Genomic DNA, 26,941 nt, shown 5'->3' on the forward strand with positions numbered 1-26,941 from the left:
GATTAGGTGAAAGAAAGCGGTGCTACATATTTGTTGAAAAAACACTCTGCAGGACACACCCTGGTCAAAAATTACTGAACGATTCCTCCCACTGTTACTGGAGGCCCAGACCATGTTGTTGATGATTAGTAAAGATTTTCAAGCAAACGCTTCCCTTTTACATTACGGAGTATTCATGTGTAAACTATTAGGGTGAAAAATGAATGTTTCTTTTTGTAATATGGCTGTAACGTGACAAAATGTGGAACAACTGAAGTGCTTTAAGTTTACTGTCAGAGGCCATAAGATCATATGTAACATTCACTGGTGTTGTGCTGTGATCCACTCTAAATAGTGACTGAAACTTTGTTTGTCATTCCGGCGCAAATTACTGTCTAGTTGTGTTACAACAACTATTAGGAAAACCTTTGAAATAAAAGGGTTAGAAATCAGCTTATAATTGGTTAACACGTCTAGATCAAATAAGTAATGGTTTAATTACAGCCACCATAAAAGCCTGTGGCATGTAGCCAGTTAACAGGGATAACCGACCATATTTAAATTTGAAACATTAGTTAATGGTGAGGTTAGTTCAGAGAGAGTGTAGCTATACTTAATGATATGTCTGTGGGAAGACCGTGATTAGTAAAAAATTATTACTTTTTTTGGCAAGAATTTAATGCTTGATTATGGCAAAAATGATAATCACGATTATTTTCACTGAAAGTGAGATCTCGATTATTTGACGATATTTATTTAACAATAACAAGGTATTGAATAATGACTTTAAAGATTGTCAAAAAATAATATAAAATAGTGCAAATACTGATAACAGTGCAAATGTTTGCAATATAAACATAAATGAAAAATGTAAACATCTATGTTTAGTGAACTTTGCAGTGTTGCTCTGTGGTGCAGCTACGACACCGTAGCAAAGTTTACACACTGTGTCTACTTGATCCACGTCTGACTCCGTGAACCCATAATGCTTCCACACCACTGAAGTTTTTTTACCTCTCTTTTCAACCAACGGCAGTCACTCCAAATAACTTCTGCTTAGCTTTCCGAGCTTCCCTCGGGTCCTCTTAATCAGCGGTCCCCAACCCCCGGGCCTCGGACCGGTACCGGTCCGTGAGTCGTTTGGTACCGGGCCGCGAGAGTTGAGGCTCAGGTGTGAAATGTATAGTTTTCAGGGTTTTTATCGGTTTTCAGCGTTATTTTGTTATTGTTTTTATCGTTTACTCGGTTTTCCTTGGTCTTTTCACGTGTGTTATGAGTAAATTTTCTTTTTTTCGGTACCGGTACTAGTTTTATTTTGTTGTATTTATCCGCGACACCTTAAAGGCCGGTCCGTGAAAATATTGTCGGGCATAAACCGGTCCGTGGCGCAAAAAAGGTTGGGGACCGCTGCTCTTAATTGTTGTGACACGTGTTCGAAATGCAGAGAGGTGCGCTCAATTTGCCACACGGAGCAGCGCGAGAGTAAAGCACGAGGGAGGGGCTAATAATCGGCTCAGTCATTTTTAATGATCGTTGAAAGCCCAGATCATAATCGTGATTAAAATTCGATTAATTGAGCAGCCCTATAAGACATTAAAGATTTTTTTGTCACCTGACTGTGCTGATCATCTTCTCTTTGATGGTTTTCCTCAGATGGTCAGGTGATTCCACTGGTGGAGTTGTCAGCAAAACAGGTCGCCTTTCACATCCCATTTGAAGTGGTAGAGAAGGTCTATCCTCCTGTCCCAGAACAGCTCCAGCTTCGCATTGCCTACTGGAGCTTCCCTGAGAATGAAGAGGACATTAGGTGAGGATTTGTTTTTTAAACCCTTTATTTGCCTTAGCTAAAAACCATAAATGCATTAATTCCTCTTAATTGGGAAATTTCAAATATTACTTTGTTACGGAGACTGTTGGACCAAGGCTGTGGGGAAAAAGCATGCTGCATCAAAAAGAAATGAAATGAAATGAGAAATGAACATTCATCAATGTATTTACATGTAATATAGTATAGTAATAGTTTCTATTTATATATTGTATCGCTAACCATTAAGTTAGCAGTATATTCTGCTAATCAGAATCAGAATCAGAATGGGGTTTATTGCCAAATGTTGAGCAGGTTTACAACATTAGGAAATTGCTGCGGTGCTTCAGTGCAAACATGGTGTCATAAATAACACTTAAATAGACATGGAGAAAATAAAAGTAGGGATAAGAATTAAAAGTGCTACGTTGAAAGATATATACATGAGTGCAGGTGGTGATCAGTGCCAAACATGGAATGATACAGTGAACACAGCGTAGGGTCATGTGTTAGTGGTGGGGATAGTCATATGGTTATTGTTCATGTGTCCAACAGCAGAGGGGAAGAAACTGTTCTTATGGCGAGAGGTTCTGGTGCGAATGGACCGGAGCCTCCTGCCTGAGGGGAGCAGGTCAAACAGACTGTGACCAGGGTGAGAAGGGTCAGCTGAGATCCGAGCTGCACGCCGCAATGTCCTGGAGGTGTACAGGTCCTGCAAAGATGGGAGTCTGCAGCCAATCACCTTCTCAGCAGAGCGCACAACACGCTGCAGTCTCTGTTTGTCCCTGATAGTGGCTCCAGCGTACCACACGGTGATGGAGGAGGTGAGGATGGACTCGATGATTGCGGTGTAGAACTGCATCATCGTCCGTGTTGGCAGGTTGAATTTCTTCAGCTGCCTCAGGAAGTACATCCTCTGCTGGGCTTTCTTGATGACGGAGGTGATGGTGGGCTCCCACTTCAGGTCCTGGGTGATGGTGGTACCCAGGAAGCGGAATGAGTCCACAGAGGTGATGGGGGTGTCAGTCAGGATGATGGGGGGGAGTGGGGCTGTGTGCTTCCTGAAGTCCACAATAATCTCCACTGTCTTCTGGGCATTCAGCACCAGGTTGTTGTGGCTGCACCAGGACACCAGACGTTCAACCTCCCTCCTGTAGGCAGACTCGTCCCCGTCCGAGATGAGTCCGATAACGGTGGTGTCATCTGCAAACTTGATTAGCTTGACAGACTGGTGGGTGGAGGTGCAGCAGTTGGTGTACAGGGAGAAGAGCAGAGGAGAAAGAACACAGCCCTGAGGGGAGCCGGTGCTGATGGTCCGGGAGTCCGAGACATTCTTTCCCAGCCTCACATGCTGCTTCCTGTCCGTCAGGAAGTCAGTGATCCACCGGCAGATGGGATCAGGCACATTCATCTGGGAAAGCTTGTCTCGGAGATGGTCTGGAAGGATGGTGTTGAAGGCAGAGCTGAAGTCCACAAACAGGATCCTGGCGTAGGTTCCTGGGGAGTCCAGATGCTGCAGGATGAAGTGTAGGGCCATGTTGATGGCGTCATCTACAGACCTGTTGGCTCTATATGCAAACTGCAGGGGGTCCAGGAGGTGGGCCGTGAGGGTCCTGAGATGGGAGAGAACTAGGCGCTCAAAGGACTTCATGACCACAGATGTCAGAGCCACGGGTCTGTAGTCATTTAGTCCAGTGATCCTAGGTTTCTTGGGGACAGGGATTATGGTGGAGGACTTGAAGCAGGCAGGCACATGACATGCCTGCAGTGAGGAGTTGAAAATGCCAGAAAACACTGGGGCCAGCTCGTTTGCACAGTGTCTGAGGGTGGCAGGAGACACACCGTCTGGGCCGGGAGCTTTCCGAGCATTCAGGTTCTTAAACTGCTTCCTCACATCTGCTTCATGAATATGAAGAGTTGTGGTGGGAGGAGGTGGTGTGAAATCCTCTTTTGTGTGGGGTGAGGAGGGGGGTGTTGTAGGTGAACGGTTTGAAGGTGGTGATGGCTCTATGGAGGGGGGAGAGGTGGGGGAATTAGTGTCCAAAGTGTCTCTATTGTTGGGGCCGTTGGAGGTGTGAAGGCTGCCTGATGGCTCGTCAAAACGACAGTAGAAGTCGTTAAGGGTGTTGGCCAAGAGCAAGTCATCAGTGGAGTGGGGGGTTTTAGGCTTGTAGTTTGTGATATTCCTAAAACCTTTCCACACAGAGGCCAAGTCATTCTCTGAGATCTGCTGCTGCATCTTCTCAGAGTGCTGATGTTTAGCAATGTCCACTTCTTTAGTGAACCTGTACTTGGCCTCTCTGTAGCAGTCCCTGTCTCCGCTTCTGAACGCCTTTCTCTTTTCCAGCCACAGCTTTTTGAGTTTAGGAGTAAACCAGGGTTTGTCATTGTTATAACTCACCCTGGTGCGTGATGGCACAATGCTGTCCTCGCAGAAGTGGATATAGGAGGTGACAGTGTCCGTAAACTCGTCCAAGCTGTTAGAAGCAGCCTTCATTGTGTCCCAGTCTGTAGACTCCAAACACGTGCGAAGCTCCTCCACAGCCTCGTTGCTCCACAGTTTTTTAGTCCTCACGACAGGTTTGGAGAGCTTCAGCCTCTGTCTGTACGCGGGGATTAGGTGGATCATGACGTGGTCAGAAAGTCCGAGTGAAGCGCGCGGCACCGCGCGATAGGCCCCGCTGATTGTGCTGTAACAGTGGTCCAATGTCCTCTCCTCTCTGGTCGGGCATTTAATATACTGCTTGTATTTTGGAAGCTCATGGCTCAGATTGGCTTTGTTAAAGTCCCCAAGAGCAATGATGAGAGAGTCCGGGAATGTCCGCTCCGTGTGGAGAATCTGCTCCGCGAGTGCGCACTGAGCTGCCTGCGCATCTGCGTCTGGCGGGATGTAAACAGCGGCCAGGATGAATGAAGCAAACTCCCGCGGAGAATAAAACGGTTTGCAGTGGATAAAAAGATATTCCAGAGAGGAAGAGCAGTGCTGAGCAATCACTGTCACATCTGTGCACCAGCCACTATTGATGTAGAAGCAGAGACCTCCACCTTTGGACTTACCGGAGAGAGCGGCCTGCCGGTCCGCGCGCAGCAGATGGAAGCCCTCCAGTTTGAGCGCGCAGTCTGGGATGTTCTCACTGAGCCACGACTCCGTAAAACATAAGACACAGGAGGAGGCAAAGTCTCTGTTCATGCTTCTCATCAGGGCAAGTTCGTCGACCTTATTCCCGAGTGAGCGTACATTAGAAAGGAAGATCCCAGGAAGAGCAGTTCGCAGTCCGCGTCTCCTCAAACGCACGAGTGCGCCGGCTCGCTTCCCTCTCTTTCGGCGTCTCGCTTTCCTGGTCAGAGTCAGCAGTAAATCTGCCGCAGATGCGACAAATATTGGAAATAAATCCACAGGCGTTGTAGTCCTGTAGTTAAGGAGCTCTTCTCTGGTGTACGAATATCCAGAGGAGTGCCCAGACACAGAAGAAATGCACAAAAACAAAACAAAAGTAACGCACTGAAGCACCAGGGCGACCATCCGCGGCGCCATCTTGGTTCAAAATGAGATAAACCCAGATGAAATCAAAGATTGTGTCACATGTAACAGTTGGGGTTTCTGTTTGTTTATTCATAAAAACACAAACATGAAATATAAAAAAAAAAGATGCAACGTGCCCAAACCTTTGCAGATAAGTGTAGATATATTCAGCCTTCTCTCTCTCTCCATTACTGGTTGTTGGTTACTGGTGGACAGTAACAAATTTTCTTAGTGTGCCCACCACTACAACGGATTTGAAATCCAAAAAGGGGTCAACCTTGGGTTGAAAATATTGCATTTAACATTTAGGTAAAGTAAAATAGATAACTGCAAAATTAATCCAGAAAATTCAATCTCCTGTTTTTTGTTTCCTGTTTGTTTCCAAACAGGAAACAAAACTATTTTTGCACAGAAAAAAGTATTGAAATAAACAAAATCGAGACTGGATGAAAGGAAAGGCGTCCATGGCTGTCTGGTTGACTGATGTTTATTGGCGATGTGACTGCTAATAAAAGTAACAGGATGATTTTTTTTTTTTTAACTATCTAGGCTATGCTGACTTTGACTCTGCTTTGACTCTTTGACTTTGGTTTCATACTGCTGCAGATTATATTCCTGCCTTGCTAATGGGAGTCCAGATGAATTCCAGCGTGGAGAACAACTCTATAGGATCAGAGCTGTCAAAGACCCTTTGCAAATTGGTAAGTAGAGTAATCCTTTACATAAGAATGAGTACTCTTATGGAAAACATTTCTCTGGTGTTCTAACTTTGGTATATCACACTATATTCTTCTACAATCACCAAGCTTAGAATAACACCATGTGCAGGTTACAGTAAATCATGTGATTCAAAGGTACTCCATTTACCTCCATTATTTCTACAAGTCTGCTATTAGTATAATCCTGTTTTCAGAATGCTGGGTATGTGTAATATCTAAACCCAATTTCCAACTTTTAACTGCAAATCTTCCAAATACCACATTAAATGGTGAGATTTTGGTTTGTTTGTTTTGTTGTTTTCACCTATATAGGGCCTTTTAAGTTGTTTCTCTACAAAGCCATTCGCTGTGCACACGCATCCAACTTTTAATGACAAATACTTTTGATATGTATTATGCAGAATGGGTTAAGGTGCTGGTCGGCTAACGGTGGTTAGCACTGTTGCCTCAAAACAAGAAGGTCCTGAGTTCAATTGCAGCATCAGGCCGGGGTCTTTCTGTGTGGAGTTTGCATGCTCTCCCATGTTTGCGTGGGTTCTCTCTGGGTACTCCGGCTTGCTCCCACAGTCCAAAGACATGCAGTTAGTGGGGATACGTTAATTGGAAACACTAAATTGCCCATAGGTGTGAATGCTATATGACTTGGTCTGAATTTGTTTGAGGCACCTTCTCCTTTATTACTAGTAGGGCTTTGTACAAATGTGTTGTGTGATGACATGGATTATAAAATGGAAAAACCTCAAACAATGCCTGCGTTTTGTTTTTTTGTGGGAGAGAATATTTTGGTCTGGAATTTAATCATTGTAAGATTGCAAACCACCTTTTGCACAAAAGAGCTATATTAAATAAAAGACCAAGCAATATCAAAACCAAAACCATTCTGTCAGACACTAAAATATAATTTCCAATCAAAGAAATGCACTTGCTTCCATTTCCAACTCATTGTTGTCTTTGCTGATTTTGTTTTTTCTGTTTTCATTTACAAGGCTTTCATCTCAGTGCTACAGTAGTCTCCACTCAGTCCAGTCAGTCTAAAGGAGCCTACAATGTGGCGGTCATGTTTGATCGCTGTCGCATCACCTCCTGCAGCTGTACCTGTGGTGCAGGAGCCAAGTGGTGTGCCCATGTGGTGGCACTCTGTCTCTTCAGGATCCACAATGTAAGTTTTTGTTAATATTCAGGTATTTAAGGGGTAAACCACTAACTTTGTGGTTGGAACACATACTGAATTCATGTGCATGCGTAAAGCAGCAGATCTGTAGTTTGAATCCTGACACTACACTGTCTCTGTCTCTCTGTATTTCCTGTCTTTCTCTTTGTTTTTCCTTAAAAAAAGAAGAAAATATAAAGGAATTCTTGTGAAATGATGGTAGGAAAAAATTAAACAAGATGAATACACTTAGCTTTTTGATGATGGACATATCCTGGAAAACCTCTCGTCTTAAAAGACCAGTCATCTTAAAAAATATTCCTCCGCATGTCATCTGTTTACTTGAAAACAGTGATCCATTCTGCCGTTCCAGGGAATTTGTTGTTTTTTGATTATGATCATTTTTTGTGGGTTTGTGTTTCTAATTGTCATTTTACCTGCCCAAGAACTTCTGATGGAAATATATAAGTGTTTGTGATAACGGACCATTAGTCTTTCACATTACTGATTTGAAAGAATTTGCCCACGTTTCTTTGCAGTTGTTTTAATTCAGCCGCAAAGGAAGATTTTCATCTTACTGTGTAAACCAAATGAGTTTGAATTTCAGGGCGTGAACTGATGGCTGAATATTCTCCTTCAGGAAGGATGCAAATACACCAGCATTTAGCTTCTTGGGACGGCTACTGACTAAAGGACCTATTAATGCAATGCCATTCCTCTGTATTTTCCTACATTTGATCTGTTTACTTCTTTCTGTTTACAATCCCCCTTAAAAATACCTAAATAAATATGGTGTGTGTGTGTGTCTGTGTGTGCGTAGGCATCAGCAGTGTGTCTTAGGGCTCCAGTTTCTGAGTCTTTGTCCAGACTGCAGAGAGACCAGCTTCAAAAGTTTGCCCAGTACCTCATCAGTGAGCTGCCTCAGCAGGTATCTTAAGCTATTTATGACCTCTATAAACCAAATGATTAAAGAAAATGCATTCATTCAGTTATTTCTCTCCAGATCCTGCCTACAGCCCAGCGACTCCTGGATGAGTTGCTATCCTCACAGTCCACTGCCATCAACACTGTGTGTGGAGCTCCAGGTTCAGTATCAGATTGCTAAACAAACAGCATTTGAAAAATCTGAGGCTGCATCACATAAACTTTGTGATGTCTTTAAGTTTCTTGAAGACATTTCGCCTCTCATCCGAGAAGCTTCTTCAGTTCTAAGAGCAATTGGTTGGGAGAAGCCAGAAGGGAAAAAGAAGGAACATACACATGTAAAGAAAGCTCTTAAAAAGCTGTCTTAGAAAGCTCTGGGGTTATCCTAATTGAGCTTTCATTAAATCAGTAAAGATGCACAGAAAAGAAGATCAGACACCAACTAGGGAGGATCAGAAGGACAAACGGAACAACATTGTCATCCCTTATGGAGCAGGTTTATCAGAGAAACTCAGAAAAGACTTTTCCAAACACGACATCCCAAAATAGAATAGAATTCAACACAACATTCAAAATACTTCAGACCCAGCCACACAGGAGCCACCTTGACAGGACAAGACTCTGCTGTCCATCTGCATCTAAAGGACATCGCTCTTTAGAGGATGCTAATGTCCACTTTTTGGACAGAGAAGACAGATGGTTTGAAAGAGTAGCCATCACATCTCGGGTCATTTGGTCTCAGTAAGTCACAGGATAGGGTAGGACAAGGTCTCACACCCAAAACCTTGGCTGATTGTGAACCACACCTGTTTTCATACCTTGGCTCATGTGATTAGGCAGAGGAAAAATAGGGGGTCCACAACATTCTTAGGGACACTCCCAATATGGTTTAAAAATCTGTGACTCTCCACCAATTGGTCTTAGAAGTGAAAAAAGCTTCTCAGATGAGAGGTGAAACATTTTCAAGAAACTTAAAGAAGTCCAGACGCTTTTCTTTCCAAGCTCCTTAGACTATTCTTGGAGAAATGAAAGCATTTCTATAAAATCACTACTGTTCCACATTTTCTTTTCATGGGTGTTACGTCCCCACTTAAAAGTCTAGGCGATGAGGGTGGGGGACAGTAACAGTTAGATCCAGGTGGAATGAAAAGAACGCCAGGCAGAGGTATTTAATATAAAATAGATCTTTATTGTAGGCAAACACCTCAATAATCATATAAATGGCAACAACAAAAGGAGACAGCACCGCTGCTTTAATGAGAAATCAGGGAGGTCAACCCAAAGTGGTCATGACCACTTCAACAAAGAAAGCAACAATAAGGCTTCAACAGAAAGAGACAGCAACGCTGCTAGCAAACAATATCCAGGCAGGCCACACAAACTAATGAAGGCCGCCGTCACTCATGGGCAATCACTGCTCAGTTAAACACTACTCACAAAGAGCCACACACCAGAAGGCTGGTCATACGCAGCAGGCTGTTCCACACCTAAGCCAGTAGCACACTCTGACCAGCACAGAGGAAAATCACCAGAAACCTCTCCCTCCTCCTCCACACTGCTCTTCTCCAGCTTATATCACCCCTGAGGGTAATTGGTTGTAATGAGAGCAGATGAGCAGCAGGTGTGACCTAAAGGAGAAGGCAGGGGCAGAGAGAGACAAGGGGAGGGGCCAGAACGAAGGAGGAGGAGAGGGAGAAGACAACACCACACCCACACACTCCCACAGCCTCCCAGGATGTAACAATGGGGGACTCTGATGCCTTTTAATTGTTAATGGAAAAGCAAAGCCTTCTGTAGTTTATTGTGTAGAGTAGATGTTTTTTCTTAAGGTTAAATTATTTCTGCACAATTTATTTTTGTAGATCCAACAGCAGGCCCTTCAGCATCGGACCAGAGCACCTGGTATTTGGATGAGTCAACCCTCAGTGACAATATCAAAAAGACTCTACACAAGTTCTGTGGGCCTTCACCTGTTGTTTTCAGGTAGGCGTGACTTGTCACACATGATTACCCTTCATCTTATGTATATGACGTAGTGTTGACGAGAAAGTGCTACAGTAAATCTTTTACTGGATATAGTTTGTTTTTTAGTAAATGTACCTCAGCGTTACTTTGCCTAAACCAGTACTATTTGTGTTATCCTCAGTGATGTGAACTCCATGTACCTGTCATCCACCGAGCCACCAGCAGCTGCTGAATGGGCATGTCTGTTGCGACCTCTGAGGGGTAGAGAGCCAGAAGGCATCTGGAACCTTCTGTCCATTGTCAGGGAGATGTTTAAGAGGCGAGACAGCAATGCTGCCCCGCTGCTGGAGATTCTCACTGAACAGTGCCTCACCTACGAACAGGTATGTTGGTCATTACTCTGAGATGACTTCCAAAAGATGAGAGTAACCCAGTACAAAGAAGAAAAGATTTAGACATGGGACCCTTACTTTTAATGTACTGTTAAAGGGGAAAGAAATGTCTGTGAAGCCTTTGCAGTTTTCCTATTTTAAAAAAAAAGCCCTCAAAGTAGGACAAGACTACAAAAAACCCAACTGAATTGTAAATATCATGTTTTCATTAGGTTATAGCTTGATGGCAACATACTGCTCCAGAGAAGGCAGTTCAAAGATGCCTTTCCTTGCTTTAGAAATTAGGAAAAACCACATTCTCTTCATGTATAACAGTATGACTCTGTAGTAAGAGTTGGAGCACTAGGCTGTCCTGTGTCCAGCCAAACATTTGGCACATTATGAAACAAAAAATAACACAAAAGAGGCCCAATGCCTCTAAAATCTGTATTTGGCAATGATGGAAAAAATCACTCAAAACCATAGCAGCTGATCTCCTCTGTGCCTAAATGCGTACACGGGGTTGTTAAAGGAGGAGCTGATGCAGCATGGGTAGCCTGTATCCTGGTTTATCTACAATGCATATGACTTAAATTCATAATTGGCACTTTAACAAAAAAAGGTGCTGTTCCTGAGTTCATCATCTGATACGCTGCATATATCCTATGAATAAAGGACAGGATATGAATTTTCACAGCACCCAACATTCTTTGGAAACAGGGATGTATATTTCATACATTTGGTATGAAATCATTATGTACATATTACACTGATTCTCACACACACACTTGTCTGTGTCTATTCAGATCATTAGCTGGTGGTATAGCGTTCGCACATCAGCGTCACACAGCAGTGCTAGTGGTCATACTGGCCGGAGCAACGGACAGTCAGAAGTAGCCGCTCATGCCTGTGCAAGCATGTGTGATGAGATGGTGGTTCTTTGGAGGCTGGCAGTGCTCGACCCCACTATGAGCCCCTGCAGGTCAGACCACAGACACCGTGCTACATACTGGTCATGGATTGGTTCACCTGTCACAGAATTTTAGTCATGAAGTATAAATTCTATTATAAAAAATAGCCTCTGCTAGCACATTTATCACTAATTGTGTGTAACTACATATTTAGGGTGCCAGTGAATATGAAGTAGCAATTCATGTTAAATATAAAGACTATGGACATTCTCTTCTAGGCGTTTGGAACTGGCCGGTCAGCTGAGGCAGTGGCACCTGAAAGTTATAGAGATAGTGAAGCGGGGACAGCATCGCAAGTCCCTGGATAAACTGTTTCAAGGCTTTAAACCTGCTGTGGAGTCCTGCTATTTCAACTGGGAGGTGGCCTACCCATTGGATGGCATTACCTACTGCAGTGCAGATAAGAAGAGTGCCACGTTCTGCTGGTCCAGAGCAATGCTGCACCAGAGAGGAATCAAGTCGCCTGCAGGAGGTGGTGTTGACTCTTCTGAATCAGGGGCCAGAGCTGAAGGCGGACCGGCAGGAGAGTATAAAGGCAGGGCAAGTAGTAACTCCACACAACAGGAGGTAGCAGTGCGACCTAAGGAGACCATTCTGACCAAGAGGAAGGGACTGTCAGTGAGTGGAGGTGGAGGGATGCTTGTTCGACTGGGAGGGAGTGTCTCACTATCCCTGGAAGATGGAGGAGGAAAGTGCATGTACAAAGGCCCGGGTTCCTCCTCTGGAGGAAAGTTGAAACTGACTCAGGGAGGTGGGAAGGGGGCAACTGGAGGAGGACCTGGCGGTGGTGGAGGATTAGGAAGTAGTAAGCATACAAGTGCCAAACGCAGAACTAGTAGTGAAGATAGCTCCTTGGAGCCAGACTTGGCTGAGCTCAGTCTGGATGACGGCTGCAATCTGGCTTTGGGGGCTGAGGCTAGTAACACTTTCGAGTTTCTCCCACCACCACCAGAGATGTTGCCCTCTCCAAGTCCACTGCTCCGAGATTCACGGAAGTGCAACAGTGGAGGGAGCAAGATTTTTGAAACAAAGCATAGCAGCCGTGACTCTGCAGCAATTGCTGCTGCAGAGCCTGCTCCACCTTGTTTCCCTTTGAAAGAGAATGGAGTGATAGTTGTGGGCATGCCCAGCACAGCAGAAAAGGAAGCCGAGGTGGAGCCAGCACTTAACATAGATGAAGATGTAGATTCAGCTGGTAGTAACCAGCCTTTAGTTTCAGCAGTTACAGTGAGATCAGGCACCCCTCAAACATCTCCTAAGCCAGTGCTAGGCTGCAAAGAGTTGGTGTCTGCTGCAGCAGTAGCAGGAAGTGGAGCAGTAGTGGTAGGTGGAGCAGCTCCTGAAGGAGCTGAAGCTGTACGTGCAGCTGCTGAAGGAGAAGCTGTGGGTGAAGATGACTACCAGGCATACTATCTGAGTGCTGCTTCAGAAGAGGGTGTAGACAGACAGCTAGCTGACAACCATCAGGAGGAGGAGCCAGACATCTTTGCAGGGATCAAACCACTGGAGCAGGAGGGACGCATGGAGGTAAGTGCAAAGACCCAGTTTTAACCATAGAAACCCAACAACAAAAGAAAAGCAGTTCACTTGGAAAGTAAGAGCATGAAATAAACATTAGATACAAGGATGCGCAAAATTACATCATTGTCTACCAGTACAGTAAAAGTTATACTTTGTAGACTTTCTTAAATTAACGAAATATCTAAACTTCAGAGGTTAGAAATTCATGACTATAAGTAAGCTAGCCTGTCCAAACACTGTCCAATAAAGTCAAAAATAGTTTTTAAGATAAACTGACATACTGTAAAAAGTTAACTTTTTTAATGAAAGCATCTTACAATTAGAGAAAAGAATATGATTTTTTTTCTGCACTCATGTAGGTTTGTTGAACATCAGAGGTTAATAAACGTTTCATCTGCTGATCCTTTGCCTTTTTTTTTTTTTTTTTTTTTTTTGCCTGTCCCGTTTGGCTCTTTTGCCATCAGAATTGTTGTCTAAAGGCAAAGAAAGATGCCCAACGGATTTACTTTACCAAATTGACCATCCCAGCCTTGCCGTAATGGTCCATTTGATTCACCTTTTATTGTTCATTTTATTTTCACTTGCTGAATACGGGACAGACTTGACTGGGGGAAAGAAGGGGAGAAAGAAAGAGGGAAAGAGAAACAGCTGAGAAGAGGGACGGGGGAGAAGGGCAAAAGACAAAAACCAACAGAATGAGCAGAAAAAAAAAGAAGAAAAAAAAATGCATATATCAATCACCTGGATCAGGTGCCATTTTAAAAAGGAGGGCCCAGTGTGTTGTGGTTACATTGTTCAGTCACAAAGGATTTAAAGATTAAACACTTGGACGTCATCGATAAGTTTGCATTTGGAAGAAATTGATAATGTCTGCTAAGATATTATGTATATTGGCATACGCAAACAGTTGTAAAAAAGTTTGTGTATCCCCCGAAGTTACCAAGATAAACATACACCACTTAACTAACACAAAAACAGTTGTACTTTTAACGCCTTTGTTAGACATTAGGCACTTATGCACCCCCATACCATCAGAGTTCTAGCTGAACTGAAGCGACCACTAATAACAAGATGGGTGCTCGCCCTCCTTTTAAGCCTGGAACATCCATGTTTTCCAGAATGAATTTAAAACAATTTTTCAAATCACCCTTGTCCCTTACACCATGATTTTGCTAGATTGATCAATTCTTTTGATGATATTATATATTGTGGATGCTGAGGTAATAGTACATCAGGCAACATTGATATCATAATATCAAGTAAGAATTTTATGTTGATATCATAGGTGTATCTACTAAAAATCTAGCACGCAATTGAATCTCATTGATGTCAAGGTCAAAGGTCATGTTTCCTGAAAATCTTGTGAATGCAATAACTTAGGGTGTTATCTAGGATTTTGAAATTGATACCATAGGTATGTCTGCTAGGAGGTTGAGGGTTACCACTGGATGCACCAGTATCTTTGCAGATTAGTGACCCTCTGCCTGTCTTTGCTTTGGAGACATTCTAATAATAATAATAATAATAATGGATTGCCCAAGGACACAACGACCGAGACTGTCCGAGCCGGGGCTCGAACCAGCAACGTTCCGATTACAAGACGAACTGCCAACTCTTGAGCCACGGTTGCCCCACGATCTGGTTCTCTAAGATGCTTTTTCTTATATCTGATCATGTTATCCTCTCGTTGCCAGTTAACCTAGTTAGTTGCAAAATGTTCCTCTAGCCTTCTAGCCATGTTGGCTGCCCCAAGTTTTTGTGATGTGTTGTTGCCATCAAAAAAATTTAAACATAAATACATAACTTCTTTGGCTCTCGGAGGAGGCGGACGCACTTTTTCTCCTCTCCCTTATCTTCCCTGCTTATGTCCTTGTCTAGTCTCGTGTTTTTTTTTGTATTTTCCCTGGAACACTCTCTCACAGTCTGTTCTCTAAAACCTAAAAGAGGAATTATGGATTGGATCAACTGGTCCCTAAATGCAATTGACACCCCTTTCTCAACGAGAAGTCTGAGCTCGGGTGAGCCTGAGTGCTGAAGATATCTACCTATTCGGAACCATGATAACAGGGTTCTGGCTAATCGGAGCTGGCTTGGCCCTGACTTATCGAAGAATTAAGAAAGCGGAACCGGCTGTTCAAACCCCCACAAGGCTGCCCGTTGGGATTGGAACGATGGGAGAGGCGTGAGTTTCTCAAAATGGGCTCGTTGAGTGCAGCACAGATAAGATCTTGGAGAGGCTACGGCTGCTGTGAATACTCAGAATAAGATCTCTGACTGCAGACTGGATACATCTTGGAAGGGCTCGCTCGGAATAACATCTCTGGGCGCAAATTGGATGACATCTCGGGGAGGCACACTGCCGTGAGTTCTCAGAAATTGGCTCCTTGAGCACAAGAAATGGCAACATCACAGAACGCAAGTATGGCGAAGCTCGTGGCTCTCCAACGGGAGATTGAGAGACCAGTGTTGGACTGTAGAACTGCTTTGAAATTCATATGAGCTGTTCGCACTAAAGTAAAAATACCATCACTTTATGCGGATACCCTCTCGGCGCCAGCTGCAAGGTCAGAGCTGAACAAAACACCCTGATAACGACTGTGTTTAGTCTGTTCCTTCCCATTCCATGCAAGGCCACCTGGGTTGGCTGGAAGACTGTTTACTTAGCCTGGCAGGGCGAAGGACACTGTCTCAGCTGAACTATGGACACACACACACACATATATACTGATACTGATAAGCACTCACCGACGCATCACCCTCCCTACCCCGGATCCAACGCCACCTCCAACGCTTACCTCCCCACTGATGTGGACATCGGGTCAGTTGGAGACGCAGTCGAAAGATTGCAGCGGTCCCAGATCAGATGTACACACTGGAACTCTTTCCCATGTTGCTGTCTGTGTTTATTGTGTTATGGTGTGTTGATATCTGTGAATTCCTGTATTATCCTTTTGTGTTACACATTTCGATGTTTTTTCCTCGCTACCTAGCCTGACCTGTCTCCCCAATGTGATGTTTGTGTATTGTATGTACGGTCGGCAAGGTCTGTCATCTCGGTTGTGGGCAAAAGACCTGCAACTGACAAATAAAGGCTATCTCATCATCATCTCATCTCATAAAAATTAACTGCTATTTTTCATTAAATGGTAAAATGTCTCATGTTAAACATGATCTTTTGTGAATAAAATATGTGTTTGAAATTTCCAAATAACTGGAATTGTTCATAGTGGAAATTATGTGGGTGTTTCTTCATTACTGTGAGCTTCCTTAACATACACTAAAAACAGCTGGTAGTAGCTATGGTTACGGTTAATATATTCTCCAGGATTTCAGTGTAAGCTCCTCTAAAGGTCATCAATCTACTCTTCTGTACAGGTGCTGTTTGCATGTGCTGAAGCCCTCCATGCACATGGGTACAGTAACGAGGCATGCAGGCTGGCTGTGGAGCTGGCTAGAGACCTTTTGGCCAACCCTCCAGATTTGAAAGTGGAGCAGCCACAGACTAAGGTAGACACAGTCCCGGTGCCCATTACCCTGAAACACATTCTCCTATGTTAGATAGCTCATCTCATCCTCTGATACACTGTCTGCCTTCCAATCTCATCAATCATCATCCTAAAATTACTGTCATTACCTGTTTGTTGGATTTAGGGAAAGAAGAGCAAGGTGTCAACCACCCGCCAGACACAGGTAGCCACTAAGACACTGTCAAAAGCTGCCTTCCTCCTGACAGTTCTCAGTGAGCGACTGGAACTCCATAATCTGGCCTTCAACACTGGCATGTTCTCACTGGAACTCCAGAGACCACCAGCATCTACCAAAGCTCTAGAGGTGTTATTCTCTCTCTCTTCTCTCTCTCTCTCTCTTACTTACTCACAACACACACAAGTTGCTCCCAATGTGTTCATCAAAGTGTGAATATGTGTCAGTGTTGGATGGAAAGCACATTTTCGTTGAACAAAAATTTAAACTTAAAACTTAATGAAAGTGTTCCAGTAGAGTACAACAGTCCTATATGCAGCAGTTCATTTACCTTAGCCTTATTCTTTTATTTATCTTGCACTTAACCTACAAAACATCTTAAAAGTTGAATGAATTGGCAGGTTGTAGAATTTGGTTTACAAGTGTTCAATGCAAAATATTGCATTTTTCCCAAATTTGGGATTTTTTTATTTTTTATTTTTTTATTTTTTTTTACATCAGGATGCAATAATACTCATAGTCATAATAAAATGATATCTGGTTGATAACTGCCAGAGATTGTAACATATAGGGTAATATATGGTCTGACAGACCTGCTCTGTCTGGCCACCTTGTTCGTGGAGTTAAATCAGTCTGTTAGAGAGGGTGCTCCTCTGGCAGCAGAGGGTAGTCAGGATTATAGGTGGCAAATGACAGTGTTCAGGGACATCCTTTCTACCACAGCTTCAAACGTGCAGTCTGCAGCTACTTGACATTGTCAACCTTCTTGACATTATTCAGTCAGTTGGTGTCACCAGCTCCAGTGCCACGCCCCCAGCAGACCACAGCAAAATGTACTGCGCTCGCCACAACTTCGAAAATATTATTTTATTTGTCAATAATTATAATATAAGACATTGTACTGTTAATGTGATTTTAGTCATATACAGTATGCTTAACTGTGGGTAAAGAGAGAGAAATCATGGTTATGTAAAGTACTGAATCAAAGTGCCCAAAAGTTGATTGTGTTCATCTGGACGTAGCTTTTCAGTGGGAGAAACGTTTCGTCACTCATCCAAGTGACTTCTTCAGTCTCAGCTGACTGCAGGTTTCCAGCCTTATAAACAGCACATTTGCATAATGATTGAAACCAGCACCACTAGAATTCCCAGCTCGCCCCTGTGGGCGGTTAATCCTTCAAGCTCGGGTCCTCTACCAGAGGCCTGGGAGCTTGAGGGTCCTGCGCAGTATCTTAGCTGTTCCCAGGACTGCGCTCTTCTGGACAGAGATCTCCGATGTTGTTCCTGGGATCTGCTGGAGCCACTCGCCTAGCTTGGGAGTCACCGCACCTAGTGCTCCGATTACCATGGGGACCACCGTTACCTTCACCCTCCACATCCTCTCGAGCTCTTCTCTGAGCCCTTGGTATTTCTCCAGCTTCTCGTGTTCCTTCTTCCTGATATTGCTGTCATTCAGAACCGCTACATCGATCACTACAGCCGTCTTCTTCTGTTTGTCTACCACCACTATGTCCGGTTGGTTAGCCACCACCATTTTGTCCGTCTGTATCTGGAAGTCCCACAGGATCTTAGCTCGGTCATTCTCCACCACTCTTGGGGGCATCTCCCATTTTGACCTCGGGACTTCCAGGTTATACTCGGCACAGATGTTCCTGTACACTATGCCGGCCACTTGGTTATGGCGTTCCATGTATGCCTTGCCCGCTAGCATCTTGCACCCTGCTGTTATGTGCTGGATTGTCTCAGGGGCATCTTTACACAGCCTGCACCTGGGGTCTTGCCTGGTGTGATAGACCCCAGCCTCTATGGATCTTGTACTCAGAGCTTGTTTTGGGGAAAAATTCTCATCAACATTGGGACCAAATTAACTTACAAAGTTTAGCTTTTAAAACGAAAGGGATATATATTTATGTAAATGTATCATATGCATATTGCATGTGTCTGGACTAATCAGGTGAAGCTGGCCTACCAGGAGTCAGAGGTGGTTGCTCTGTTGAAGAAGATCCCTCTGGGTCTGATAGAGATGTCCGCCATCAGAGAGCGAGCAGAGCAGCTCCGGGATGGAAACTTTTGTGATTACAGACCTGTGCTACCTCTCATGTTGGCCAGCTTCATCTTCGATGTACTGTGTACCCCAGGTATGCACCGGTAATCTTAATTTTAATGGTGGTTTTCATGTGTTTCACTTGAAATAGTCAAAGCAATTCTAGTTTTCTTGTCATATGTGTTTAGGATGTAAACACAACCATGCCATTGTCTCATGGCTGCTTGCCCAAAGAAGATCAGATATTTTCTTAAAAGTCTCAATCAAATCCTTATACTAAGGTTTTAGTTTTATTATATGTATTCAGCTTTTTTTGCTTTTATTTGACAGTTGCGATGGACACAGAAATGATGGGAAATTGTTAATCGCTTAAACAGGATTTTTAACTTGATTCAAATACAATAAAATAAAAATAAATAATACAAGACTAAAGAATTCTAAGTATTCTGATAAATTGCCTTTAACTATGTAATATGAAAGTGAACATCTCTTGGCAACCAGCTTTATTTGTAGTGTACTGAAGGTTGAAGCTTTGTGTTGAATGAATGAAGAAGCTCATATTGTCTTTTTTGGAACAGACTGAGGAATTTTAAGGTAGATTGACTGAATTTATGTCCCTTTCACTTTTCTCCATACTGTTTTGTGCAGTTGTGTCTCCAACGGGTTCCCGTCCACCAAGCCGCAACCGCAACAATGAGATGCCTGGAGATGAGGAGCTGGGTTTTGAGGCTGCTGTTGCTGCACTTGGTAAATTTATTCACCAATTGATTGGTTTCGTTCCTCTCAGTGTTTATCAGTATCTTCTTCTCCATCCTCACTACTTGTTTTCCTGCTCACTGTTTCTCACAAATGTTCAATTGTAACCTTTGTTTTGTGTCCACCCTCTGTGACTGCAGGTATGAAAACCACAGTCAGCGAGGCAGAGCATCCTCTGCTATGTGAAGGAACTAGACGAGTGAAGGGTGACCTGGCCCTGGCTCTCATGATCACCTATAAGGACGACCAGAGCAAGCTCAAGAAGGTAACAGCTACATTATAGTATTTCAGAACATGTACAGAAGATGTCCCGTCCAACCGCATATCAATTCTACACCTGTTACAGTCACAGAATTTGACTGTAACAGGCCAGTTTATTCATTTAATACATTTTTTTAAACAAAGAAAGAAAATAGTGCAAAGTAATTCATTGACCAGTAACTGGATGTAACTGGAAAAGACTATACTAATTAAAAGGTGAGTGGTTAGATCCCCAGCTCCTTCTGTCTGAACGTCCAAGTTTCCTTAGGCAAAATACTAATTGCTTAAATTGTGTAAAAAAGTGAGTGCTTTTAAGCACGTAATACAGGCCTTTCACACAGGAGCTGCTCTCTGAAACACATTCATGTCTCTTTCTTGCACAGTGAAGGAAAGCTTCACTTTGCTTATCTGAGTCCGGTAAACACTGACACAGGTTAACATGCATCTGGTTGGTTAACATCTGTCCTCTCTGTCCAAAATGTGAACATTGGCATCCTCGAAAGAGTGACCTTTATCCTTAAGATGCAGATGGACAGCTGAGTCTTGTCCTGTGGAGGTGGCTCTTCTGTGTTGTGCCATGCGCTTGTGAAGTGGCTGTTTGGTCTCTCTGATGTAGAGGTCTGAGCATTCCTCACTGCACTGTACAGCATACACCACATTCTTAACAATGTGGTGTATGCTGTACAGTGCAGCGAGGACAGAGAGGACAGATGGTTTGAAAGAGGAGTGAAAGAAGCATCTATGTCCACTGTGAGCGACCATCTTTGAACAGAGGCGGTGGTTTACGACACCAACTGTCTGCCATCTATAATCCAGTTTTGAGATCCCTCCCCAGACGCCTTAACGCCCACTCACATCCTGGGCCATCTGACCTCAGGAAATCACATGATAAGGTGGGGCCAGGTTTCACAATGAACTCACCCGAAACTCTGGCTGATTGGGACCCACACCCAGTTTCACACCTTGTGTCAGGCGATTAGAGGATCATCAGGGGGTCCTTTGTCCCTCTGTGGGGGGAAACTCCCACTAGGTTTATAGGGCTTTGGAGCGTGATGTCACGGGGGTGGGCGTGGAAAGGATTTTGGCCCGATCCGCCATTTTGGGGGTCTAAGTAAGGAGCGAAAGCATAGCCATGGTTCGTACTTGCTGTGTGCTCGGCTGCAATGTTCGATCTTACGACCGGCACGGGAATAAGTTTGGATTGTCTTTTTATGCTTTCCCAACCTGGAAGCAACATGAAGGAGCTCATGTATCGGATATTACCAAACGAAGGCGTCTAGCCTGGATAGCAGCCGTGAGACGAGCTGATATCAAGTTCTGTTACCAAGTTCTGTTACGTCTCCAGATATCAGCTGGTGTGCTCAAGACATTTTCATTCCAGTAAGTTCTAAATATGTTCACATCACACTTTATAGCTGAATAATATTATCGTTGGTGGTCTCGGAAGTTATAGAAATTGCGATCAAGCATCGAATGGAGTGACTTTGCAGACATATGTGCTATGTAAAGATTCGCAGGAGGAGACAGGGAGGACACAAATTGGCGTTAATAATTTGCCCGATTATCAATGTGTTAATTTGCATCTACTTTACAATTATGGGCACATAATATGATAACGATATTTTAGCAGTTTAATGATAAATGTATAACATTAATTATGGTGGGGGTGGAAAATGGCTATTTCACTGGATGCACTCCAGCTGACTTACCTTGGTATGAATGATGACGTACTCAGAGTTTGGCGGCTTGAAAATAGCCAAATCTTGCACCCAGCCATTTGTAAATTGGATATGCGCCTCCAGTGACTTGTAATTACGAAACTGGTTCGCAGTGTAAGCGCTTACTCCACAAACAAGATAGGTGAAGATATCGGGGTAGGACAGTGGCAGTAAGTCGTCTGGGTCTTTACTCCACTGCCGTATTTCATATGGGTCCAGATTTGCGATGCACTCTATTTTTTTTCAAATACCGCTGCTTCGCCTCTGGACGCAATCGGTCTCTATACCGTCCGTTTTCTTTTGAGCTGCTTTTAAGCATGTTTCTTGTTGTCGTTGCCGTTCCAACAGTGAGTTTGTTTGGATCGTAGACCCCGAAAATGGCGCCGCGCTCCCACAATGCATTGCGGCGTGACGTCAACTCCAAAGCCCTATATCTGGGACTGTCCACCATTTGACCTTAGAACTGAAGAAGCTTCTCGGATGAGAGGTGAAACGTCTTCAAGTAACTTAAAGAAGTCCAGACGCTTTTCTTTGCAAGCTCCTTTGACCCATGGAGGAGAGCTATAGATGGTCAGACAGTTGTGTTCTTACATTGAGTCTGACGTTTGATTACTTTGCTAACAAGTTTAACAGGATATTTCCATTCTCAGGTGTCTGATACCCTTCGACACTCATCAAAAGAATTTTCATCTCTTCTTTCTTTCTCTGATAATGATATTAGGCAATTAATAAGAATGTTAGATGTACATCTTTTTTGGGTACAATAACATTGGCTCAGGAGCTAGACCAGGTCACTGATCTAAATGGTGGTGGTTCAATCCCTGGCTCCCCTTAGTCTGCATGCCAAATATCCGGAGCAAGATATTAACCCCAAGTTGCTAATGGTAGCACTTAAATGGCAGACAGTGCTTGTGTGAATGGGTGAATCTGGCATGTTGTATAGAGCGCTTGTAGTACTCCGGAAAAGTAGAAAAGTGCTAAATAAGAATCAGTCCAGGCCATTACAAGGTTCTACTTGTATAAGGTAGGTAAGGATTTTCCTTGGAGTAAATTGTGACTATCACCAGATAATATGTTCACACAACTAGATAGAAGTATGTAAAGATGTGCTTTAACCAAGCACATTGATTGAACGCACCCATCTAAGATTTTTCTGATTTCCACACTTTGGTATTTCATGTTGCTCATGTGGATTTCTGTTGTAGGGTGTATGCAAAGTGTAAGTGTTTTCTTACTCTCTGTGTCAATGTGTTCTTTCTTTCCTGTCCACCCTCCATGCTCAGATATTGGATAAGCTATTGGACAGAGAGAGTCAGACCCACAAGCCCCAAACTCTAAGCTCCTTCTACTCAAGCAAGCCAGCAGCTGGCAGTCAGCGTAGTCCATCCAAACATACATCCTCCAGCCACAGTGGGGTGGGTGGGGCCACAGGAGTGGTCTCCAAACATGCTACGTCATCTTCCTCAGCATCTACTTTGGTGGCTTCATCCTCAAGCTCTTCCTCTGCTCTGACAATTGGCGGAGAGGGGGTGGCTCCTCAGGCTGATCTGAACCCAGTGCCAAATAACACAGCAGGGGAGAGTGCCGCTGAGACCAGGGAGCATGGTAAGAACCCCATTACCACGTCTCTTGGTTTCCACCTGTGTGTTCTTGTCATTCTCCAGGCACAAACATCCACTTGGACTTTTTATTACTGAATTCCAAACACATTTCAAATAAATGTCATCGTATAGTTTTAGGTTTTTCCGCATGTTCACTATATAACTATATTAAAAATAAAGTATAAAAGCTGTAAACAAGTGCTGCATGCATTTCTCACACACACACACACACACACACACACACACACACACACACACACACACACACACACACACACACACACACACACACATAGCCACAGACCAGTACATACTTACTTGTCTGTGTACGGTCAGAACCAGCAAACTCTTTCAGCAGTTAGGTCGCTGGTTGCTAGTCCACCACTGTTCCTTCCTTGGACCACTTCTGATAGGTTCTGACCACTGCAGACCAGGAACACCCCACAAGAGCTGCAGTTTTGGAGATGTTCTAACCCAGTCATCTTAGCATCATAATTTGGTCCTTGGCAAACTTAGAATAGAATGGAATAGAATAGCCCTTTGTCATTGTACATATACAACAAATCTGTGGGTGCTCCACCCGACTGCTACCCAAGAAATATGGATAACAAAACAGTAATATAAACAACATAAACCATGGTATACATAACAAAGTCTAAATATGAATAACGGAACAGAAAGACTGAAATCTAAATAAGATAAGATAAGATAACCTTTATTAGTCCCACACGTGGGAAATTTGTTTTGTCACAGCAGGAAGTGGACAGTGCAAAAGTTATGAGGCAAAAATTAGAATACAATAAGAATAAATACAGTACACAACTGTACAGAATAGAATAAAATACTATATACAGTAGAATAAAATAAAATAAATATACAATAAGATAAAAATAGAATACAAATACAAATACTATATACAACTGAGTAAAAAATACAACGATGACAGAAAGGATTATTGCACTTAGTATTATTGCATATGTATGGATGTGTGTGCTTGATCAGTTAAAGTCTTTATTATGGAGTCTTTATTATTAAATAACAAAAGGAATAAAAAGCACACTGTATAATAAAGTGCACACAGTAAAAATGAGGCTGTGTAGTTACAAGGTGGCTTGAGTGTAGTACAAAAGACTTCAGTGGAGTTCAGTAGTGGCATTTGGATGTTGTACACAGTCAGGTTTGAGTTTCCTGAAGGATGAGTGTTACTCAGGACCATGTGTCAGAGTGAATGAGAGTGTGTGGTGGGGAATGGAGATCTGTGGCTGTTTGCTGTCCTAAACTTGCTAAAAACCTTTTTCTGCTTCTACCACATCAAAATGTTCAACTGTTCCCCGGCCGTGTGCGCGTGCATGTGTCTGTAAAGAGATCTCATGATCTGTCCTCGCTTTTTCAGATGGGCCTTCATCTTCAAGTGACCAGCAGAATGACATCGCTTCATTTAAGGAGGCCACAGTGCCCAGTCGGTTGGCACTGGGGGCACGCTGTGGATATAGCCAACGCTGCTGGGGCTCACCTGTACGGCAGAAGAAAAAACACACTGGTACAGTGTTACTATTATTAAGACTGCTATTATTATCTATACTTTTTTACGCCGAATACTGCTTTCATTTGTTCAGAAAAAATGTTGCTTTATGAGATGGGTACTTTTGATTATTGGCCTATTTAATATGTATAAATGGTACTTTTTTCAGGCCTTAAACCTTACTGAAATACTCCACACTCTTATATTATTTATATATGTGTGTGTATGTGTATATATGTTAGGGGTGCAACGATAGACAAAATTCACGGTTCGGCTCGATACGTTGGTGTCACGGTTCGATATTTTTTCGATATAAAAAAAAAAGTTCATGCCTTTTTAATTTGTCATTTATTAAAATTATAAATATATATTTTAACTCAAAAGTACAGTTTTTAAATTTAATGTTGCTGAAACGACAAAATAATTTAAAAAAATTAATCTGATTGAGGAATCCCTCATCTTTGGAATAGAGAGTTTATTACAGAGAAATGGCTCTTTCCAAAATAAAACCTATACTATACGCTTCTTCTGGGCTATACTCTCAGCAGCATATTAAACATATCAGGTCCCCATAAGGAGAATCATGTGCTAACGGCTGTCTAAATGACTCGGCTAAAGTTTGTAGCATGCGTGCTTGTTGTTTTTGTCTGCTTCCACTTGTCTTTGCACTAGGATGATGTCGGCATAAATGTGCAGTCATACTCGTTGTGTTCCCACTAGTGCTGTCAGCGTTTAATCTCATTAAAATGACATTAACACCATAACGTGGCAAATCTCCATTAACGAGCTACCGTGGATCGCCCCGTGCGTGGAGCTGGACGGCGTCAACACGTTAACGAGCTAACTGCGCTAACGCACTAGTTCCCACCAATGTAATTGAGCATTGCGTGGCACATCCGACATACTGTTTTACTTTAGTCCATGACGCGCTTACCATCAGGGTCATACGTCACATGAAAACCAAGATAGTTCCAAACGCCAGATCTGAATGAGGGTGGGGGAGGTTTGGGTAGCGTTGAGGCAGTTGCCATGTTGCAACGAGCTTAGCTTCTGTCTTGCTAGCTTGCGCTGCGCTCAGTGGATCTGCACTCGACAGTGCAGCCTAGGCGGAGTAGTCGAGCGCAGATCCACTGAGCGCTCAACACAGACAGCATCGTCAGAAGAAAAGTTGATAAATAAATTACAAATTTTGTATTGTTCATACATATGCTTACCGAACCGAAAGCACTGTATCGAACGGTTCAATATCGATACGAGTATCGTTGCACCCCTAATATATATGTATATGTATATATGTGTGTATATATATATGGATGTATATATTCATATGTGTATACATACACATCAAACAGGACTGGATGTTGATTTTTTTTCGACAGGTATGGCGAGTATTGATAGCAGTGCTCCAGAGACCACCTCAGACAGTTCTCCTACTCTCAGCCGGCGGCCAATGCGGAGCGGCTGGGCAGCAGCATCTTGGGGGCGGGGTCAGGACAGCGACAGCATCAGTAGTTCATCATCTGATTCTTTAGGCTCCTCCTCCTCCAGTGGCTCTCGCAGAGCAGGAGGTGGGGCCAGAGCCAAGAGCACGGACACAAGCAGGTAAACTTACACATGTTTATATTGGGTGCATACTGAGTATGAGATGTATGCAAAAGATAACTAAAGCTTTGCATTTCTTTAGTTGAATCTCTGAAAAGCACCAATAAAATGATTCCCAACAAGCTATCAGGCAAAAACTCTGCATGTGTAGTCATGCTGGCAGTGGGGGTGGGGTTTTTTTTGTTTGGTTTGTTTTGTTTGTTTGTTTGTTTATGTTTTTTTAATTGAGGAAAGTTGGTGCACAAAAGAAGATGTGGGAGGCCTAAAAAATATCTACAGAAGGATAATCCATAAGAAATAAGAAAAAGAAAGGTCCAGAAAGGACCTGACACAAGACCTGAGGGATGCATTTAGCCCTCCAGTTGGTCTATGTACTGTTCACTGAAACCTAGAACTGGTCTTAGTGAGTTATGGTGGCTGTCAAGTAGGGCTGCCACAAACGATTATTTTGATAGTCGACTAGTCACCGATTATTTTTGCGATTAGTCGACTAATCAGATCATCATCCATTGGACGTACAGCGTACAGCTTATTGCACCAGCTCTTATATAACTATCATTAGCTTACAGCTTTAAGTGTTTAAGGTATGTGCTAACTAAAAATAGAGACAAGATGATAGTTTATTAAATTTTAATGAAATCTGCAGATTGTTTCGGTGAATAAACTCCTTATTTATTATTTATTAACCTTTATTTAACCAGGAAGATCCCATTGAGATTAAAAACCTCTTTTTCAAGGGAGACCTGGCCAAGATATGCAGCAGCAGATGTCTCACAGTTACAGAAATTACTCAAACACAGGCAGCAACA

General features: G+C 43.1%; 1 protein-coding gene across 1 annotated transcript in view; it reads left to right on the forward strand.

The window, feature by feature from the left end:
* Positions 1 to 1,619: 1,619 nt before the first annotated feature.
* The window catches only part of zswim8 (zinc finger, SWIM-type containing 8), a gene marked incomplete at its 5' end in the record, with an annotated part of 40,147 nt that continues 14,825 nt past the window's right edge, over positions 1,620 to 26,941 (forward strand). The window contains 17 exons of the mRNA XM_040005078.1: positions 1,620 to 1,786; positions 5,913 to 6,007; positions 7,012 to 7,184; positions 7,996 to 8,103; positions 8,179 to 8,260; positions 9,962 to 10,082; positions 10,246 to 10,447; positions 11,242 to 11,417; positions 11,625 to 12,933; positions 16,303 to 16,434; positions 16,579 to 16,758; positions 18,583 to 18,766; positions 19,321 to 19,419; positions 19,569 to 19,693; positions 22,691 to 23,012; positions 24,402 to 24,548; positions 25,910 to 26,132. Of these exons, the coding sequence (XP_039861012.1) occupies positions 1,620 to 1,786; positions 5,913 to 6,007; positions 7,012 to 7,184; positions 7,996 to 8,103; positions 8,179 to 8,260; positions 9,962 to 10,082; positions 10,246 to 10,447; positions 11,242 to 11,417; positions 11,625 to 12,933; positions 16,303 to 16,434; positions 16,579 to 16,758; positions 18,583 to 18,766; positions 19,321 to 19,419; positions 19,569 to 19,693; positions 22,691 to 23,012; positions 24,402 to 24,548; positions 25,910 to 26,132 (3,845 nt within the window). The remainder of the gene's footprint in view (positions 1,787 to 5,912; positions 6,008 to 7,011; positions 7,185 to 7,995; positions 8,104 to 8,178; positions 8,261 to 9,961; positions 10,083 to 10,245; positions 10,448 to 11,241; positions 11,418 to 11,624; positions 12,934 to 16,302; positions 16,435 to 16,578; positions 16,759 to 18,582; positions 18,767 to 19,320; positions 19,420 to 19,568; positions 19,694 to 22,690; positions 23,013 to 24,401; positions 24,549 to 25,909; positions 26,133 to 26,941) is intronic.

Source organism: Simochromis diagramma, unplaced genomic scaffold, assembly GCF_900408965.1.
Source record: "Simochromis diagramma unplaced genomic scaffold, fSimDia1.1 OVJJ01000309.1, whole genome shotgun sequence".
NCBI lineage: Eukaryota > Metazoa > Chordata > Actinopteri > Cichliformes > Cichlidae > Simochromis > Simochromis diagramma.